Source organism: Lupinus angustifolius, chromosome LG06 (genome assembly GCF_001865875.1).
Source record: "Lupinus angustifolius cultivar Tanjil chromosome LG06, LupAngTanjil_v1.0, whole genome shotgun sequence".
Classification (NCBI taxonomy): domain Eukaryota; kingdom Viridiplantae; phylum Streptophyta; class Magnoliopsida; order Fabales; family Fabaceae; genus Lupinus; species Lupinus angustifolius.
In genome coordinates this window covers 6,188,733-6,210,914 of record NC_032014.1, presented here as the reverse complement: position 1 = coordinate 6,210,914, position 22,182 = coordinate 6,188,733, and the positions used below count along the sequence as shown (strand labels likewise).

Below are 22,182 nucleotides of genomic sequence, written 5' to 3'. Positions count from 1 at the left end.
TTATTACAAATATAACGGGTGACACAACAGCGACATTCAAAAAACAGATAGAATCTCAAAAAATATATCAATTTAATTCCCCAACAATACAACCCAACTCAAATCCTGATATATGAGTATTATCTAACGTGTGAATCCCATCCTTTGCATAAATTCCAAAAATGAAGACCAATTGGAATTTGATTGGGGAAAGAGAAACATTGATAAGTACCTAAAAAGGTGTAGTAGAAGAAGGATTTTTTTCCAACCATGAGAAACAAATTATTGTTTTTACTTATATTTTCAATAGTAAAAATTAATTTCACAATAAACAAAATAATAAAAATATTATTACATTTTATCTTTTATATTTATTATGTGGCACTTATCTCTCTATTAAGAGAGAATATCTACTATTATAACGTGGGGTTGGTTTTATACATAGAATCATCATTCAACTGTGGCCATGTAACCATGTGAACGCAAGTGTAACAGATAAAACCAGAGAGGAAGGGTGCCAAATAATAATTAGTAATAGAAGTAATATCTGTTGTTTCTCTAAAATTGGCTCTTAATCATCCTCTTTTAATGATTTTTATTACCACCTTGTATTTTGACTGTGCAGTTACATAGAGGTTATGTGGTATTAATGTAATATTTATACTTATTATTGTAAATATTAGTATATAATTAGCATATCATTCATTTATATTATTTTTGGAAGATTGAGTTAATACTGATTAAATAATGAATGATAATAATGTATAAAACTCATATATTGAGAATGTATTTTTCTCAAAAATATTATACGTATTAATTTTCAAATATCAATTAGTTATATAAATTCACTAATTAATATGGATTCTTCTAAACTTTGTTTTTTAATGCTTTAGAATTGTTTTTGTTGGTCTAACAAATTTCGGCTTTGTTGGTTACTGGCTGTATCAATTCTTGAAATAGTTTCAAGTACTACCCGTATTTTTCATTTTTTTAATAACTTTGTCTCATAAAAACACAAATTTATGCTATGACTCCTTACTTAATTTGATATTCAAAATTGCCATTAATTTGATGAGTCTAAAAAATTCCTCTCCTCAATTTAAAATGTTTTGAAAATTAGGAAACAGAAGAAAGAAAAGTCCAAAATATTTAAATGTATTAAACATGCTCAATGAAACATTCAATAGGAACATACATAACCTTTAAAAAAAATAATCTTATTCTAACAATTATATGTATTAATTATGTGAGAAAAAATATGTATACATTCAATTATATATTATCACATCATCATATATTATTTACTTTTAATTCTTATTAGCTTTTAAAAAATTAATATAAATGAACGATAATAATATATTCATTATATATAAATATTTACATTAATCATACATTAATCAAATATCTCATTTATTATTAAATTAACCCATTAAACTTACTTTGTTAGTCAACATATCTTTTTTATTTCCAAAATTTTAGGGAAAAAAACTACTATAATTGACAAGTGAAGGGATGAAGAGTAAAGAAAATATCGTCTCTCAGCTTTGTATATAAACACTAGTGAGCCCAATCATAAACTCCATTCCTTTGTATTTGCTCTTCTTCTTCTTCTTCTTCTTCCTTTTCTGTTCCTTTGTTTTCATATTGAACACAAAAATGCCTGCAGTTGGAGGAATAGGTGTTAGAAATAGTGGGAAGGAGTACCCTGGAAACCTCACTCCTTTTGTCACCGTAACATGTATCGTTGCTGCAATGGGTGGCTTGATCTTCGGTTACGATATTGGAATTTCTGGTACTTTTCATTTCTAAACAAAACAACTTCATACAAATAAATTATAACAACGTTGAGTATTTCATTTTATTATTTTGTTTAACTGGTTTTGTTGTTTTGCTTAGGTGGGGTGACGTCAATGGACCCTTTTCTGATGAAATTTTTTCCGGAGGTGTATAGGAAGAAAAAGGGAGTTGAAACGACCAACAAGTACTGTCAATACGACAGTGAAACACTCACGATATTCACTTCGTCGCTATACCTGGCGGCGTTGTTGTCATCGCTGGTGGCGTCTACGGTGACACGTAAGTTTGGACGGAAACTATCAATGCTTTTCGGAGGATTGCTGTTTCTTGTGGGTGCACTTATCAATGGCTTTGCCGTGAAGATTTGGATGCTCATCTTGGGTCGGATCTTGCTCGGTTTCGGTATCGGCTTCGCCAATCAGGTATATTACTCTTTCTGTCATGGAGGAAGATGATCATGAACGAGAATCTTTCAAATCCATTAATAGATAAATGTTTGAAAAATAAAAAAATATAATTTTTAATGATATATTTATCTCTTTAGTAGCAATAAAATTATATTTTTATAAAAATAAACATATAAAAATATGCATTTGCCTCCTTGTTCCTTGGTGATACGTATCCTGATAATAATTTATATATATATTTATATTTAAACTGAAAATAAATAAAAGGAAAGGAAATGAAACCCTCTTTAAAATATATCTTTCAAATAATATCTCAGACATTATGTATTTCATGGTACATTTTTATAATCATTTATAAGGTCTCACAATGAGATATGGCGTGTAAAAACATCATTTTTGTTATAAATTATAGATTGGTTTTTCATTTTCTGCTTGATCATATGAATCATGATGCAGTTTTTTACCATAAGAGAGAGCGTATTCACTATACAAATGAAATAGGAATATGTTTAATTGGCATTGGTAAAAAAGTTACTCACCCCTGTTTATTTATAAAAAATGCAATATATATGCACTCATATCGTACAGATTTGTACTCATTGTATTATCCAACTATCTATAATTCATTTGTATTATTTTTATTATAAAGTTAATAATGATTTAAAATAAATGATAGAGTATACATAATTATGTAAAAAAATTACATCTTTCTCTCTTTAATCAATAGGCATGTGCTACCCCTACTTCCGATTTCTCTAATTTACTATGATTTCAGAGTATGCTTTTTGAAATAATCTGCCAGTTCTTGTTTTGTTGCTAAGAAAAGGAAAGAATGCACATCCTCATTTTCTCTCATCATAGGATGAGAGTGCTGACTGAACGCGACAAATTTATATTTGTTATAAAGTGTTTATTTTTGAGAGAGACATATATCTAGCCTACTTGTACTACTTTGTTAATAGTGGCTTTCTTTGCATGTGAGATATCCTCCCTTTGCGTTCTCACCACCGTTTACTTTATTTTCCACGGTCTTGAATTGAATGATTGAATTTATTAAATGAAACAAAAGAGCATAGTAAAGGAAGAAGATTTCAGTTGCACCATAATGTTTCCCCTCTTTTCCCAAGAAATGTGACAACATGAAAAAAGATCCCGTGGTCCTATGTGACGACACTTTTTTAAATAAAAACAAAACTATAATAACTTGTCAATACTTATTATCATAAATGTCAACATCAGTGTTTTTTGGCTATTTGATTTTACTTGTAATTTATACTAGAATGTTGGATCTAATTCAACCCAAGAGTTGTCTAAGTCTTATAGGCTTATGTGGAATATATCTTAACATTTTACATGTTATTAATCATTGTTATCTAAGAAAAATGTTACTAATCTATGTTAATTTTGTGTGATTAACAGTCAGTGCCACTATACCTCTCTGAGATGGCTCCCTACAGATACAGAGGAGCTTTGAACATTGGCTTCCAAATGTCCATCACAATTGGTATTCTTGTAGCCAATATATTGAACTACTTCTTTGCCAAAATCAAAGGTGGCTGGGGATGGAGACTAAGTTTGGGTGGTGCAATGGTCCCTGCCCTTATAATCACAATTGGATCATTAGTCCTTCCTGACACTCCTAACTCAATGATCGAACGTGGCGATCGCGATGCAGCTAAGTTACAACTTCAGAGAGTTCGCGGTGTTGATGATGTTGACGAAGAGTTCAATGACCTTGTGGCAGCTAGTGAAGCATCTATGCTTGTGGAGCACCCTTGGAGTAATTTGTTGCAAAGGAAGTACAGACCTCACCTCACTATGGCCATATTGATTCCATTTTTCCAACAATTTACTGGCATCAATGTGATTATGTTTTATGCACCTGTGCTGTTTAGCTCAATTGGGTTTAAGGATGATGCTTCTCTCATGTCTGCGGTGATCACTGGCATTGTTAATGTTCTTGCTACTACAGTGTCAATTTATGGAGTTGATAAGTGGGGTAGGAGAGCCCTTTTCCTTGAGGGTGGAGTCCAAATGTTCATATGCCAGGTACTCCATTTCTTAAGCTTCAATATAACATTTAATTGCATCTTTGAATTATAAACATGTGTGCATCTAATTTGAGATAGTTTATTGCTTATTGAATGATTTACTTCTTAGAAGTTAGGACAAGTTCTGAATATATGATGACCTTTATTTTTGTCATATCTTGGAAACAACCTCTTTGCTTGCAAGGTAAGACTGTATACATCGTGCATTGGGCACCCCTTTTAATTTTGTGACATATGACTTGCATAGTTACATGCTATTAAATTGATAACCCAATGTTTGTTGATGTGCACAGGCTGTAGTTGCAGCTGCTATTGGAGCAAAGTTTGGAATTGATGGAAATCCTGGTGAATTGCCAAAGTGGTATGCTATAGTTGTGGTTCTCTTCATCTGCCTTTATGTATCAGGGTTTGCATGGTCATGGGGTCCCCTAGGGTGGTTAGTGCCTAGCGAGATCTTCCCTTTGGAGATTCGTTCCGCCGCTCAAAGTATCAATGTCTCAGTAAACATGCTGTTCACATTCATTGTTGCTCAAGTGTTCCTGATCATGCTTTGCCACATGAAATTTGGCTTGTTCATCTTCTTTGCTTTCTTTGTGTTTGTGATGTCATTGTTTATTCACTTCTTCTTGCCTGAAACTAAGGGCATTCCTATTGAAGAGATGGGAAGGGTATGGAGGGAACACCCATACTGGTCAAGATTCGTTGAACATGAAGATTATGACAAAGGAATTGAGATGGCAAGGGAAGCTACTAAGAATGTGTAATTAGTGATGGCTTTATTTTCTTTTTATTCAGTCACTAGTTTTCATTTTGTTTTTCGGGTAAAACATATTATGTGTGTCATTGCCTTTCTACAATAATCCCATTGCATAAGTTGTTGTGTCTACTACATTTGAAATTCCTGGTTTTGATTTCATAAACTATGCACATAAATGCAAGACTTTCTAGTTTACATTATAGCATCTCTAATGGCTGTCTAAAATTTGTCCTGAAGTTTCGAAAGGGCCTTAAAAATGATGCACTTGCTGGGAAGTGTTTCTATTTGTCTGTAATATACACAATCACGCAATCTTAAAGAGATACTTTTGGTTATACAATAAAATAATATCAAGATATTGATGAGAGATAAGAAGATTTAATAGCAAATTAATTGTTTGATGACCTTGTTAGAAAATTTGAAGCCACATTTTGCTCTAAAACCCTACAAGAACTAAAATGTAATGCATAATCTAACTACCTTCTTTACAAGATGGACAACTTGAGGGCTAGGTTGTACTAGTGGATGGTGAAGAATCAAATTTTCACATGCTTTTTTTAGTACCACATCTTCTTTTCTCTTTTATGTATTCATTGGATTTTAAGACTTTTCGGTGGACAAGCGTGACAAGGAAATGAACCTATGATGCAACATATATGATATCACGATTCACAACTCATGAGTAGGAACAATTGGAGCCAAAAAGGGAGATAGAGGGGCACCAATGAATTCAGTCACGGTCTTTTGCACAGAAGAAAGGAAACAACGTCAAACTTAACACTTTCCCATTTATTTCGGGGACTTTCTTGATGTTTTTTGGGGCCCTCAACTACCGTTTCTATGGATGTTTTTGATAAGATTAGAATTTAAGATATAGAATTCATTTCTTCCTTATTGATCACTCATTATTTCTCTTTTTCTACTTCTACACGCATCATATGCAATCTTTTTTAGGGGAGCATATCTTCTTTCTATGTGGCACTTATGTGTCATGCGTTATTATTAGTTAGAAAAATATTTAATAATTAAATTTTTAATTTAAATATATTTTCTCAACCAATCATGATTAATGACATACAAAATGAGTCAATTTTTGAGCAACAAATGTGCCCCTGCCCTCCTACTTTAGAAATAATTTACATATATAAGCAAATTAGAAATAGCATTTCATTGCAATTGGGAATGGATGAGTCTATTCCAATTAATTAACAAGAGTAAATCAATTATCTATATGAATGTAATCATTTAGGAAAATAACAATCTTTAAGAAAATAGTGGGAATTACACCCATATCCTAGAAGTTTGTCACGATGAGACAGATATCCTCGTTAGCTTAAATGATGATGTGATTTCCCTTACTTTTTTGTGTTGCAATGACATCCTTTATGACAGAATCAATTTAAAGTTAACGAAATTTTCTTCTCCTTCCTCTCACCCCCGCTCACTTCTTAATGCGTACTACGATATTTTGTTAGTTTCAAACGAACTGAAGAGTAGAATGAGAGTTAATTTGACCCAAATTGCAAACTAAGTGAAATTAGTGTCATTCTTAAAGTTAAAGGCAATGCGTGTGTCATTGTAACAACCCTCGAGGATAGTGAATATAATTTTCCTTAAAATTATTGGAGGGCTATTTTTTCTGGTTAATACTTAAAAAACTAATTTTATTAGGAATTCTAAATTTGACAAAGTTTTGCCTTGTTAATCTATTTTCTGACTAGATTATAGAATTGGAAAATTATAGCAGGTCTTTGCCTACGAGTTCGGCTGAATTTACTTGAATAGAATGATAAAATTAGTTCCCTAAAAAAAGAGTAACTTCATATTACGTAGCACTTGAGAGAAGAACATGTTTAATTTATCCCTCAACGCATAAAAATTGGAAAAATTAAATAGATAAACAAAGAACAAAGAAAACTCAATTTGATTAGGCTTTTTTATATTGAAAAATATAGGTATATTTATCAATGCTGTAGTGTGGATGCTATTGTCATGGAAGTAATTTTCTGATAGACCTCCAATGTAATCTAAATCAGGTAGGTCGGGCATGTTAATACTCCACACCTACTGTCTCACTCTTTTGTATCAATTATGTGTCAATGATATGATTGGTCAGAAAAATATTCAATAATTATAATTTTAACTATAATAATTTTTTTCAACCAATCAAAAAATAATGGTACAGAGTGATACAAAAAGTAAGACATCAGATATACTCCCAAAGTTAACATAACCTACTTTTGTCCAAATTATTTAGGATAGGCAAAAGCCCAAATTTTCCATCTAATGTTTTCACCATCGTTAACTGTCTCAGTGGTGTCATCACTAGGGTGGTGTAAATAAGCTTAGAGTTTCTAGTTGTAATAAATAAGCTTAGAATTTGATTTGTTAAATACTTGATCAGACTCATATTAGCTTAACTGATCAGGTGTCCATTGATGGCTTATAAGCAATTAGATGACTTTTTAATGAATGTGAAACCTTGGATTTAATTAAAATGAATGGATAATAATTGGAGTAACTCTTAAAATTGCGTATCAAGCTATACTCCTCAATCCTATACATCCCTTTTAATTAAATTAAAGGCTCTTATTTATTCATTAAATCTCAGCCAATCTGGGTTGTATATGAAATTATAGAAAACCCTTATTCATATCAATCCTGGAATAAATTATTTAACATCAATCCAACAAAAAACTAAAAACAATATAACATTTACTATCTATACAGAGGAGTTAGTCCCCATTTTCCAATCATAGTTTCACCCAATTGTACTAGTCATTTACCTTAAATTTCTCTATAGAAAGAAGCTCTGATTTTATAATCTGTCTCTCAAAAGACATCTTCTTCGGCTGGAACGTAATTTTCTATTCAATCATTCTTATCAAAGACCAACACCTATACAGAGTCTACTACCACTTCACCCTGCTGCTTTGCCAGGTATCTCTCCCTCCTCTCTTTCTGAAAAGTGAAAACATAATCAGAGATCACATAAACATTCCACCAAAAACTTCTCTTAAAAATGCAAGTTAGTTGTGACATTACTCACCCATTCATCTATAACAAGTCCTTCCCCGAGGATCTTAGGACCCGCATCTTCCGCAGGTTTCTTTCGTGCCTCAATTGCAGCATCAGCATCTGCCAGCTGACGCTTCAGTTTTTCCAAAGCCTGAATGAAAGAATATTACAACGTAAGTAATATACAATGGTTTTAAGTATGATAGATACACAGGCATTTTATAAACACACCATTGAAATGACTGTACTAAATGTATCAACACAGAAAAATCAACAGATAACTAAATGAAATAAGTGCAAGAAGAGAATAGAAAGGGAAAAGGAAGTGTGAAATATGCAGAAGTATTGGCACAAAGCATAAATGGACACTTAAAATGTCAGTACTCACGGGACTAGGACGCTCTGGATCAAGAAAAACTACTCGCAAAATCTGCTCCACTGTTACTTGGTCCTTCTGCTCCTCAAACTGTTTCCATGGAGAAAAAATGTGTTTAAAAACAATTATAAATAAGAACCCATAGAGTAGGGGATAATGACGCAGTTGAAAAGGAACAATAAAAATCAAGCATGACCAACAGAAGAATTTATTTTTTTATTCTGCACACACTTGTGTTGAGTTTAGAGAGACAGGGTAGTGTGTGGCTGTGTGCATGTATCATCCATCAGAAAGTGAACCTTCTCACTCCCAATCATAATAAAAACCCAAATCTCACAGAGATACCCATTCATGCCAACCTTCAAGGATTAAATTGATAAAATGACATCTTTATTCATAGAGTAAGTTCAGAAAACCAACCAAGGATATGTTATTAAAATGAACTTCACACCATTGATTGTCATAAATACATCCTTCTCAAAAGTATAAATAAACCCAAGGAAAAAAAATGTATATCTAGTAGAATTAATACAGTATGCCCATAAGTCATGAAGAAAATATACACTAACAAAGTAGAATTGTGAGTTTCTTGCTGACATGAAATTAACTAACCAGCTCAGGGACATAATCAACAGTTCCTTTGACCTTCAAGCTCATTATTTTAAATTTGAGTCCAGTTTTGTCTGGCTTTTCATTATTTTCTGGTTGCTCTACAAACTTGAACACTACAAAAAAAAATATAAATTAGTGAGATAACATGCATTTACGAATCTTTCCTTACACACGACAAGAACAGAGTAAAAAATATATTGATTATTACCAGTTGCAATGATACTTTCACCAGGTGCAAGGACAGCCCCAGGAGGACGCATGAAACAGCTTTTGGGTGCAGTTGTTTGAAACTTAATACACATATAAAGCAACACAAAAGAAATATTGTCAAATTAGATGGTTAAATTCATTTACTGACTTAAAATCATAATCAAACTATCAATTTATACAGCAATAAATGAATCATTCTTCTGTGACTCTGAAAAGGTAACAAAAATCAATAGCTGAACTCAAGACTCCGTGTAAGTACCTCAATAACAGCAGTTGCAAATCAGAAAAGGAAGTTTAATAATCGGGGAATAACTAAACAGGTGCATATATTTCACTATACCTTGAAAGCTACATGGGATTTACTGGTATTTTTAACCCTGATGGCACTCCTAACCTGTTTGCCTGGTTCATCTACAAAAGAGAATAAAGAAGGGACCTATCATATAACACAAGGATAAGCATGTCGAGGAATTATACGGAGTATTATAGTAATAAATTTGTAAAGCAAAGAAAGATCAAACCCTGCATGCAGCATACATGAACACAAAAACATACATCCACATGCATAAAATGGGCAAGTCTCTGTCTATGGATTTCTGATCCAACAAGCGCAGACACAGAAGACCATAAGGGGGAATAGAATTTTCTATCTTGATGTCTACCTGGATAGTAATGCATATTACTTCATAATTCAGAGTTGCCAAGCTGCATTAAGAAAATCTAATGGCAGGCAACTCACGATTTGTATCATAGTGATGCATATCTTATTTGTCATCCAACACGCAACTAAAACTTCATCAAGAAAGGCAAATGTTCCACTACATGCAAGTTGGATATCATAGCTACCATACAAATTTAACTTCACACTGAAGAGAGAAGGCAAATAAAGAAGCAAGTAATTAAGATTTCGAAAGAAAAACATTTCTATAGGATTCATCCCAAACAAATTGGATGGACCCGTTGTGTTATAAAAACGTATGCAATTCAGTAGGAATACAAGATACACGTTACTGTAGCCAAATGCACTTTAACCAGAGTTCAGATTGTATATGAAGACAAAGGGAATAATTTAAAAGTTAAAACAATAAATAGTTTAAACTCTCCCTTTCTCGTATACTATCTTCATCAACTAGATAAACAAAACGATCCTCCGAGCTAGAAACAGAGCTTACGGAGGTTGTGGGAACACTTCTTCTACAACATTGCATGCACGTCCATTCTACCTAAGCAGAAAACAATTGCGAATACTTCACAGCAACCCGCTCCAACATGATTAAAAACCGTAAATAGAAAACAACTACAACGCAGAATAAAATTGAATAACACATTATACACACAAAAATCAGCTCCCATGTCACTTTCAATTTTGTTTTTTTTTTCTTTCGTTTTTTTAATTATGGAAATACTTAGAGATTGTGATTAGTAACGTAGCATTACTTTAGGGACAAAATTAACTAAGAAAGGAAGGTTCAGCTTTACAAAAGCGAAGCATTAAGATCACACGCAACAGGATTACACGACTACCTACTTTTACAAGCATAAAGACAATTAACGTTACCAAAAAGTTACTAAATTTGAGAAAGTTCAACAAAAACCCTAAACTAACCCCAATATTAAAATTTCAATTAAAACGCAAATTAGATCATGATCAAAGCAATTAAATTGCATGCAAAAAGACAAAATAGATAAAAAGCACAATATCTCGAAAATAAAGTAAAAAGTAAAAAGTAAAAAAAAAATAGCATACAAGGAAAGAAAAGCTTTTTGGAGGGATCAAGCTTAAGACGACGTCGTGTTGGGAGAATCAATCTGGCAACAGAAGAAATCGAACCCTCGAGCGTAGGGTTGTTAGGGCAATGGCGTTGTTGATGAGGCTGAAGATTATGACACGACGCAGTATTAGAAGAGTGACGAAAAGGGAGCTTGAAGAAATTCCAGACCTTGGGTTCGGAGTGAGGTTTGGGATCAGCAACGTCCATGTCGTTTTGAGAGGAAGAAGAAGAAGAAGAAGAATAAAGGTTCAGAGTTCAAGAGAAGGAATAAGTAAACGACGACGATGACTTTTTTCCCTTGAGTGTTGCAAACGCGGATGTGAGAGAGATTATTAAATACGATGGAGAATGAGGTTTCGTGTCCACGGCTTTTTGTGACGTTAACTGTTTTTGCTGTGCAGAAAACGCAGTCATTTGGGATTGAACGTTTTAGTTAGTGATGTACGCCGAAAACGTGTTTTCTCATTCTGGTGGGTGGTATAAGGATCATGCGGTTATTTTTCCTCATATTTTTATAATAAATATGTGATTTTATGATAAATAAAAAAATAAAAATGTCATTATATGTTAATGTTTTGTATTAACTCTCTATTAACGAAGAGTATTTTATTCATTTTGGTGGGGCATCCCCTTTATGTCATAACGTGTTTTCTCATTTTGGGGTTGACTTTTCGAAATGAAGTCTTCTTTTCTCCCGTTATTTTTTTCATTCAAAAATCACTAAGAAAGAAATTTATGTGCTATATTTACCAACATTTGTTGCTTTGAGACATGTAGGGCATTTATAGGAATTCTAGTTGGAATTTTGAAATTGAAAACAACATGGTATAAGTGTTAGAAAAGCCTTGCACTCTCAACTGAGTTCTCTTAACTCAACTTAGAATAAACGAGGTTAACCATGGCCAAATACTTTATTTTCCTATAGATAGAGTATTATTGTTGTGAGACTCCCTCTTAGTAAAATTTGAAGTGATTAAATATACATAGCCTTGTCATCCGACAAACGAAAAGGCTGGTGTTAGAGATGGTGTTATCGTTAGTCACTTAATTGGAATAAAAATGAGGTAGGAAGTGAAAGGTGTATTTGGATCAGATGTTACTATTTTGATAAAATGTTTTTAACTCGACCATAGACAGCCAAATTTTGTGGTTGGTCAGAACTTGATTGCATAATCTGATGCATAAAATTAAATAAAATCACACTAAGTCTGTTCCATTTGCATAGCACCAAGTATATTTGGCAACACATTTATCTTCGAGGGCTTATACTTCGCAGCTAGCTCATTGTTAAGCTTTCAGTCTTACTATAAAGTATTCAATTAATTGTGTGAAACATCCCTTCCAATATATCACGATGCTCGGATAATAATACCCAAAATTTGAGAAATTCTTATAAATTTATAGGGTTGAGATTTATTTAAAATATAAAATCTTACCTCGTCCTAGATCAACTTATAAACTTATAGTGATGGCACTTGCATGGGGTTTCAGCGCCGCATTATTCCCATCCTCATGTTTGGTTTGAGCTAAATTGTCTTCAGAGGTTAGGTGTGGTTCATATAAGACGAAAAATACCTTGTCAGATTTTTCTCTCCCTTCTATGGGGACCTTGAAATTATAAAACATTTCAATTTTAAATATATATTGGATTATTTTACAAATAAATCAATAATATCAACTAGTTAAAAATACGCTTCTGCCCATAGTTCCCCTTGCATCTAAAACTGTAAAAGAAAAATCAAATTTGGAAATAATAGAGCAAGTGAAGTTTAAAGCAAGGCCCAGTAGCTTTACCAAAAAGAAAAAAGTATATAAACCAAGGAATTGCAATTGATGGCTAATGGTGTGAACTAACTAGTTTCCCCCCTCATTGAGGCATAAAATATATGGACCATAATTTTATTCCAAATTCAGGTGACGCATAAAATGACAAAACATACCAGAAATGTTAGTAACTGAGATTAATCAATTCAGCAATAAGTACTTTGATAGATCTTAGTTTGAGAATACCCTATACAAAAATGAATATATGGTAGAGAAGTTGGAACACCAGAGCTTCAAAGCCTGAGACTTTTTAATATACTTTAGCAGGGTACAATCAATCATGTTTTGCATGTAAGCTCATGTACTTCTTTAATTGCTGTACTCATGCTATGAAGGGCCAGTTTCTTCACCTGCTCTCATAAACCCAGAAAAAGAGAAAGGCATATCAGTTTCGTGCACGGAACTAAATGAAGAAAGCAGGAAATGAAGAAATTACTATTAGTACAAAATCTTACCTCTAACTTGTCTACTTTTGCTTTATGGTCATCCGGCAGCAGGCGAACCTCGTCGATCAACTTGATACACTCACTAACATTTTCCGGCGACACAAATTCCAACACAACATGTACACAGCACTGCAGACATCGAAATAAAAATACTTGTCATACATTCACGATTTAGAATATATTGAAGTGGTACACAGGCCCATATTAAGATAATGATGTCCTTCACCTGCAATCATATGAAAAGTTAAGGCCATTGATATAATTAGTTAATCATACTTTAGTTTTACTTCTAAATTCTCCATACACTGTATGCAAGTGTTGATTAAATCAAATGCTCAAATGTAAAACTTAAACAATTAAAATTAGTAGTAATTTTCAAGATTTAAAGCATAAAGTTCAACAAGAATGGATACCCGATTCAAGAACAATTTAAATTCAATAAGCTTTTTGCTTTTAAAACTAACCGTACACACAAACACAGAAAAAGAGAAAGGTAATCTTTATGCAAGTTCAGAAGACCTTAGAATTCCTTATCTGGTATGGACATCCAGCAGGGATGATGACAGCTTCTCCAACATGTTGCTGAAAAGTCCAGGGTTCAATCTCTGGTAACAGTGATAGGTATGTCAATTTAGTTATCTAATATTGGAAAAGATGACCAAACACAAAGAAGTATATATACTCACTAAACTCCTCCTTAAGCCTCTTTTTGTGAGTGCTGTCAAGAAAAAGGCTCTGATCTAGAATAGGATGAACCATCTGCAGAAAAGAGAAAATTAATAACCACCAATTCAAACAGAATCCTCCTTAAAAATTGTATTATTTTAATCTTTCTTACCTTCTTGTGATGATAGTCACCAGTATAAGAAAGTTCATCACAGTGTTTTTTAAGGTATTCTATGAGCTTTGGCACATCTTGTCTGCGAAAAACATCCCACTGGGCACCAGAATGCTCAGTGAACTTACTTTTCTCACTGTTTGGGTTTTGGGAAGGATTTATAGAATTATTTTTTGTAAACAATTCAGTGCTTTGAACACACCCATGGAGAAGTAAAGAGGGCTCAGAATCAGAAAATATATCACACTCTCCATCCAGATTAGCATTGCTGTCTACACTCCTAGTCCCTGATTTTTTTGTTTCAGTTGAGATGCAAGATGTTCTATTGACTCTCCTGCAAAAGTCCTTTCCTTCTGTGGCCATACTCTGCCATCCTTTTTGCTCCATGTCTTGAGCATCCAATAATGGGATTCCATTCACATTCTGCTCCTGTAGCTGCTTGGTAGAAATTTTAGAAGACTCCCTTTGACACAGGGCTTTCTGCTTTTTCAGTAACTTCCTTATTTTTGTAAGGAGTTCAGTAGTAAGGGGGATATTTGTGGAATGTGCCATTATATTAACCTGCAATTACAAACCAGACACAGTAAATGGCATGGATAACTTATCATCTACGTATAATTCAAACCCCAGAGTGCAACAGAGCACTGCTACTTGACACGAAAGTTTTGCGCCAATTTATCCACTGCATTTTACAAATGAGTTTGTTAGGTAGAGAGATGGAATCAATTATGTTATAACTTGTAATATCTAGGTGCTTGTCAACACTATAGACCAGTTTAGAATGCTTATTATAAAGCTAGACCAATTCCTAACAAACTAATTAAGAATTAGACAACATATTTGACTAAGTTTTGGTTCTGGCATCAACTTTTTGACAGTCGAGTAGTAATGTTTAGTATAAATATGAAAATCAAGGCTACTAAAACCAAAAGTAATTGTAAGGTTTGGATGATTATATCAGATGATAAGATCATATATAATAGTAATAATAGAAGCCTCACGTGTTAAAAGGACATATATTCATGACAAGCAACATTCCATGAGAATGCATATTACATCAGATGATAAGATCTCCTATAAGTTATCATGACAGGATATAAGCATGAAAATACAATACAGGTGAAAACTGTTAAGCACCCTGATAATTGTATGGTATTCAGGATGACTTGTCGTTGTCACTTGTCCAGTGTTGATCGAAAGCAGAATTATAATAGATGTTTTAAAATAACGAATAACCCATGAAATGACTGACATCTCATCCTGAGTACTTTGCCTTGGAAAAATAAGTGGGTACCATAAAATTCCCCTAGGAAATATCCAACGAAGAATCTCATTCCATAACATTTGAAATCACTTTGACACGCTAGAGTTTCAATTTAGAATATAATATTACCTGAAGTGGAGGACACCATTACTCCGGATATTATTAAGAAATCAATTACAACATAATAAAGAAGGAAACATACCACATCATATGAGTCATAGCAGAGTTTTGTCACAGAATTAGCTTCTTTGTCAGCACAGCCATATGAAATATAGACATATGGCCCAATCTCATGTTTTGAACTCCCTTGCGGCAACTTTGCAGCTAAATTTAAAAGACCAGACATGGGATTCATGTATTCTTGAACTGGTAGAGCATCAATTACTTCAGCAAAATGAGCTGGGAACTGCTCTTTGAATAGCTTGGAAGAAAGCCACCCCTTCAGTTTCAGCATCTCATGGCAAGTGTTTTTCTGTGGATGGCGCTTGAGAGACCCAGCAAAATACTGCCTAATGTTAATCTCCACCTGCCACAAAGTACCACTGCAAAAGTTAATAATAAACACTTTTAACAGTGGCATTTTGCGACAATCGAATCTCCATCATAATTAAGAAATATGTTAACATGTTTAAACAAGCATGTATGTTTGTGTCGGCATATGCTCAGAATCGATAGGATTAACTATTTAACTATATACACTAAAACTTTGTCTGATTATAAATACTTGAACTAAGATAATAGTACAGTAAGATAGTACTGAGCCTTTTCTAACCAACTAACAGTACCAATTTGAAAGTATTGTGACATATACGATTAGTTAATAAACTGACCTCGCACCAATCCAAACAAGATTCAAGCAGTTCCTTATTATTCTCATATCTTGCAATGCTCCTCTCAAGATAATTACAGAACATGATCAGTGGATCCCAATTAAGGTTCGATGAACTTTGGAGCACATCTCGCACTACCATAGGATGGCCTTTTCCCCAGTGTTTCTGAAAATGTTCAAAATTATTACCATTGATATCCAAAACTGTGGGATAAAACAAGCAATTATCATTTGAATCTTCTCTGAAAGCTGCTTCTTGCAACAACTTAAATCTGTTAATTTTGTGATCTGTGTCAAAACAGAGTGAGCAGCTTGAACTTTTATCTGAAGTTTCAGGAAAGTCATAGCTGCACACAATTTCTTCTGCTTTTACTTCCATCTCTTCGATCCAACTTACGGGAAAAGTACATCTCAAATCAAGGTGGCTGTTACCACAACCACCAAGCTCTGTAGGCGGGCATGATATATTATCAATACCATTACAACTTGTCCAGGCAGGCAATACTGAAGTACCAGTTAAATTGCCACTGGAAATGGGCTTCTGATCCAGGGAAATGCAAGCTTTCAACTTATCAGGTAGCTTAAACATAGATGAGTTAGTTCCTCCAGAAATCCTTCTTGGACTTAATTTCTGACAGCAACTTAAGCAAAGGCTATACGAACAACTAAGACAGCTTCTATGGAGATCCGAAACAGGTCTTTTGCAGTTATTGCTGAGAGAAGTGTTACATTAGTTAGCAAGTAGAGCCAGAAAATCATTTAAAGTTTCGTAATAGCATCCATAGAAGAGAGCTTACCAACAAATTTTCTCAGTGTAGCCAAAGTCAAGCTGCTTCATCTGAGTATCAGAAAGTTCTTTCCCTGTGAAAAACAGATGCATTTAAGATAACTGTGTTGTAAAGAGCAAACCCTGTTTCAGAAAACATCAATGTTAAGAATGATAGCTGCTACCATTGCTTTTTGCTTCTGTTTCTAGCACAGCTTTCTGTTCATCACTTATTTGCTTTAGTACCGGAAGGAGCATACAGATCCAATAGTGACAATGTAATATTCTATCTACTCTGCTTTTACCAGCCAAATATTCCTGAAACAATAGGGCATAAACTGAAGAGTCAGCATATGCTACTAAAGAAACAGTATTCAAGCAGAAAAGCATCCATCTTTGATGTCAGACCTTACTTTCACTGTCTTTACATTGATTTGACAAGCAGTCCTTACAGGTGCAAGTCCCTCGACAAACTGGACATGCCTTCTTAACTTCATATGGAGTGTCAAAAGACCTAAATTTGTTCAAAAAAATATTGGCAAATGTCTCACCTTTTGATTCTGAATTTATAAGGAGCAGAGTGCAGAAATCATAGTAGTAAATATCTTAGCACTAAAATATGATGATTCCAATCCTTCATGCAAAGGTCCTCACATTTTGATCCTCAATTTAAAAGGAGCAGAGTACAGAAATCATATCTGTAAATATCTTAGCACTAATCCATATAGATGTGAGTGATATTGCTATTTCTGAAGGTCACAAAAAAATATGTTGATTCCAATCCAAAGGCATGAAATCTTTTTTTGTCTGAAATAGCAATGCAACAAGAAATTCAACACACAACAAACTTCAAAACAATAAATTAAACACCAGACAATAACAATGAAAAATGAAATTCAACACACAACAAACTTCAAAATAAGTAATACACAGATAATGTTACATGGATTCAGTTTCATGCTCATGCTCAAACTTTTGGAAAAGCAGGGGGGTAAATGAATTTAAAAATAACAAACCCTTCTTTAATGCAATCCATGCAGAAAAAGTTATTCTGACAGCTCGAACACTTTATAAGTTTCCAAGAATCACTTCTCTGGCACCAATGACACTTCTTCCTCCGACCCTTACCCTTCATGTTTGGCCCATATGGCACAACCTGAACAAGTGAATCATTTAAAACTCTAACAAAAAACATTAGAATAGGTACAGCTAGTTGGTGCTTATATTAACTTGCTCTGTTTTCAAATCAGCTTATAATAAAACATTTCCATGAAACAGCAACTATAACATCTAAAGTGTTCTCCACTCGGGCGGGGGAGGGAGCTACATGGGTTAGAAACAAGCAGCTACTGCATATTTATATTAACTTATTGTGTGTTCAAATCAGCTTACAATCAAACTCTTACTGAGAATCAACAACCACAACATCTAAAGTTTTTCCAGTATGTGGGACAGCTACATGGATCAAACCACACCATTATGTTATGTCATAACTCATAAATCAACAAAATTTCAATGAGTAACTTTCGTGTTAAAAAAGCATTTTTTCTCCGAAAATCAATAAAAACAAACATGGAAATAACCATAGAAAAGAAAAACTGACCTGCAACTTGCCACCATGGATCCTGTCAACATTCTTGGACCGGAAGTAACGTGGTGTAACTGCTCTATAATCAACACCAACTTTCACATCACAATGAGCTTGTGATCCGGGACCCACATTGCTATAATGATGAGGCGTTGAAGCTTGAGATATTGCCATTACACCATTAGGCAATTCTCTCCTTAACTCTTCTTCATTGTAATCTGATTCCGTTTCTTCATCATCATAATCTTCCTCTTCTTCCTTCTTCATCTTCTTTGTGTTCTTCCTTTTCTCAACTTCTCTCTGCAAAACCATCCTTATAAGCTCCAACTGCATATTGCTATCACCATTCTTCAACTTAAACCCCTTCTTCTTAGAACCCAATGCCTCTGAAACCTTGCGTTTTTTCTTCATTCTCTGTGCCCTAATTTCTGCATTGCTGCTGAAATTGACAACAGGGTCCTTCTTATTCTTCTTGCGCTTCCTTTGAAGCTTCAGTGATTCTGGAACTTTCTCTTTGAACTGGCGATGACGACCTTGAAGGTAGTGAATCTCGCATAGCTTCAAATTGTCCATAACTCGCCGCCGGCACCGCCATTGCCGCCCGTCTGTTCGCCCGCATCGCAGGTGGTCCGGCAATGCCTCTTCCTCCTCCGTCGCCGCTGATTTTTTCCCCATTGCAATTCAATTTTTCTATGATGAGAGAATTGGGAAATTTTGATGGGAAAAGTGAAACCTAGGCACAGAAAAAATACGTATTTTCTGCAGAGGAATAGAAAGGGTTTTTTCTGTTTTCAGGCCCAAAGTCTGTGTTGTATTTATTAGGAAGAAAAAACAATGAGAATGGCATATTCTCGTAATTATTAGCAAGTCAAAAGTCCTATTTGGTCCCGTAATATTCAACATTGGAATATGTGGGATCATTTTTATCAGAGGAAGATAAAGGGGTATTCAAAATCTCTTGATGTTACCATAAGTAATCTGATAGAGTGTGTACTTTTCTGCAGGTTGTGGATTTTGTTTTAGTTTCCTATTTTCTGCTTTAATTTTTGTTTTGGACTTAGATTTTGGTTCCAACTCCAATCACGTCCAACATATTTGGTTCGGTTGATAAGGTTCGATCGTTGAGAGAGATTCTATAGATTTTTATAATAAGTCTAAAAGGTTGGAAGAAATTGATCTTGTCTATTGCATGGAGGATGACACTTAGTACCAGATAATGTTTGGGATTATATGTTGTTGTTTTTTCCTTTTAATTTTTGTTTTGAGTTTTGAGTAGCAGAAGTTTATAAATCTGAAGTGCATGCACTTAGATTGTTACCGTGGAGAGATTATCTGATTATTTTGTGGCTTAATTAGAGCACTAAGTGTATTTATTTGGGCTGGGAAATTTTATAACTAAGTGCTGTTTGATGAAGCCCATTTTTTGTTTTGTGTTTAAGTATCTTGCTCTTAATCAATGCTAACAGAGTAGTTCACCTTGCTGCATGGATTTGATGAGAAGGGAATACGACATCATGAAATATGGATGCCTATCAATTTGAGTTGTTGTTTCTTTGTCAATTATTATAATTTTTAATCTGTAATTTTAGGATGAATTACATGTAATATGGTAGTTTAAATTCAAACGAGTATGGCTCTATTATTTGCATTGCAGTTGTAGTCTAAAATTGTGTTATTGTTTCAATTGTTTATCTGAGAGTACAATTTATATACTATCTGAATTTTCAAGTGTTTTCCAAAAGCAGTGACTTATATTATATCACAAGTGCAAGCTCTTGGTAAGGATAGAATTGAGCATTCCACATCTGCAACACACTTAAGCAAGCTTTTAAATTAACGGTATAATCTTGATTATGATTATGTTGTGTTTACTTCAATTACGAACAATTGCGAGAAAATGTGGTTGATGTAGCAGCTGGTGCAACTAGAATATAGTTAAAGCCACAATGACATGATACTAATTATGGCGCCAGTGTTAATTGAGTTACCAGTTTGTATGTCATTGACATTTTCATTAAACTTGATATTGAAATTAGAGAATGTTCTGGCTAATATGTATAGTTGTGTGCTATTATGATGCTCGATATGAGGGCACTAAGTGATAAATGGGAGAAATCTAACTAATGAAGAAATGTAGGAGAATCTCATTCACATAATGCGACATGCATATATAAGGAGAATCTCAATTTCTATATAGAGAGATCTTTTTTGGAATTGAGATTGCCATGGTAGTATTCTCAGCAGGGCAAGGAACCTAATAAATTATGGGGTAAATTAGTGTCTCTCACTCAACAAGTATTGCTAAGAGAAACTGAACATTAGTCTTTAACCTTTGTACAATATCTGAAGATAGAATACTTTAAAACTTCTAATATATTTCTTTCATTAAAGAAAAAACTATTAAATATAGTTCCACTTAACTCTTTTAATAGTGAAGTACTTAAATGGGACTAACTAAATGAAATCAATAACAATAATAGGTTTACGTGACATCAGTTTTGGACATCATCTTTTCTTGAGAGATAACCGTATATAGTAGAACAAACATATAATATGAGAAATTTCAAAATAAATTTCTTTACTTGTATTATGATAAAAACGATATTACCATCCTATATCTTTAGTACGTTATAAAAACGAAATTTCAAATAAACGCGTAGTTAATGATGATATTTTCCTGAATTTCTGCAACTACAATAGCTGAAAAGTGTGAATTCTCCTAACTGAAAAATTGACAAATCATAAGAATTAAAATGTGCCCAAAGTACTTGCAAATAAGGAAAAAACACCGAGAGAATGTTCCATGCACTACAATTTCATTACTATATATACAAGTTGTGCCTTTTATATTCATTGCATCTCCAAATTACCGTACTTGTCAATTGTATGTACAATTACAATAACTAGAATAAAATCTTGTAGTACTATATCATCTCTATACTTGTCACACTACTTGTTTTCCCAACTTGGTCCTCAATCTTAGGTTGTTATTGTTGGGTTACACTCGTAACGGGTTAGACGCAATTACAGGAACACGTAATAAACTAGAATCATATTAGATATTGTTTTTTTCTTTTTTTAGTTATTTGTTAACTCCACTTTTATTCAACCCTAACATCTAATATCATTAGCATTTGCATTACAATGCTTACGGTTTCTAAGTAAGAGATAATAACACCTTCATTCATATTGTCATACTTTAGTATTCAATTCCCTTTTACATTGGTTGTGACATAGCACTAATGGGTCGCTTCACATTCCAATGTCATTCAGTTTAATATGTTCTAAAGTAGATTTTCTTTACATACAAGTAAAACATTTTTTAGCAATTAAGATTATATGACGTTATAAGAAGAATCTGTTTTACATTTGTTAAACATGTACCTATCCAAGTAGGGGACAAGTACAAGTATTTGCAAAATGCAAGAATAGCAACGTGTACATTATTTTATTTTATAAATTGCCAATCTATTTCCTTTTATTTTTCTACAACAACATTTTATTCCAGTATTTAAAACAAGTTGCTTTCATAGCTCAGTTGGTTAGAGCACCCGTTTAGTAAGCGGGAGGTCTTGAGTTCAACTCTCAATGAAAGCACATTATATTATTTTTGTTTTGTGGTTGAGGTGAAGCAGTAAAGAAGGAACA

The 22,182-nt window shown here is 33.6% G+C and overlaps 3 protein-coding genes and 1 non-coding gene across 5 annotated transcripts; 2 read left to right on the top strand and 2 right to left on the bottom strand.

Moving 5' to 3' along the window:
- Window positions 516–11,404, bottom strand: LOC109349319 (vesicle-associated protein 4-2-like). Of its 2 annotated transcripts, none has more exons than XM_019590080.1 (7): window positions 10,955–11,404; window positions 9,548–9,618; window positions 9,206–9,287; window positions 8,998–9,110; window positions 8,398–8,475; window positions 7,989–8,160; window positions 516–526 (listed from the first exon to the last, which is right to left on the bottom strand). In XM_019590080.1, the coding sequence occupies exons 1-6, from the start codon at window positions 11,184–11,186 to the stop codon at window positions 8,008–8,010; spliced, it is 729 nt and encodes a 242-aa protein (XP_019445625.1). In that variant the 5' UTR covers window positions 11,187–11,404; the 3' UTR covers window positions 516–526; window positions 7,989–8,007. The 2 variants fall into 2 exon arrangements, with proteins under 2 accessions (XP_019445625.1, XP_019445624.1); XM_019590079.1 differs by lacking the exon at window positions 516–526 and adding an exon at window positions 7,613–7,952 and having other exon boundaries at window positions 8,041–8,160; window positions 10,955–11,396.
- Window positions 1,568–5,123, top strand: LOC109349316 (sugar carrier protein C-like). Its single transcript, XM_019590075.1, has 4 exons — window positions 1,568–1,771; window positions 1,876–2,198; window positions 3,603–4,232; window positions 4,528–5,123. Exons 1-4 carry the CDS (start codon window positions 1,636–1,638, stop codon window positions 4,996–4,998), a joined length of 1,560 nt encoding a protein of 519 aa, XP_019445620.1. The 5' UTR covers window positions 1,568–1,635; the 3' UTR covers window positions 4,999–5,123.
- Window positions 12,844–19,390, bottom strand: LOC109349310 (lysine-specific demethylase JMJ25-like). The gene is made up of 12 exons (XM_019590062.1): window positions 18,550–19,390; window positions 17,963–18,102; window positions 17,355–17,460; window positions 17,132–17,264; window positions 16,978–17,041; window positions 16,182–16,893; window positions 15,554–15,877; window positions 14,088–14,648; window positions 13,936–14,008; window positions 13,769–13,854; window positions 13,259–13,378; window positions 12,844–13,153 (listed from the first exon to the last, which is right to left on the bottom strand). The coding sequence occupies exons 1-12, from the start codon at window positions 19,207–19,209 to the stop codon at window positions 13,082–13,084; spliced, it is 3,051 nt and encodes a 1,016-aa protein (XP_019445607.1). The 5' UTR covers window positions 19,210–19,390; the 3' UTR covers window positions 12,844–13,081.
- TRNAT-AGU lies at window positions 22,058–22,131 on the top strand. Its single transcript has one exon. It is a non-coding gene; the product is annotated as a tRNA-Thr (tRNA).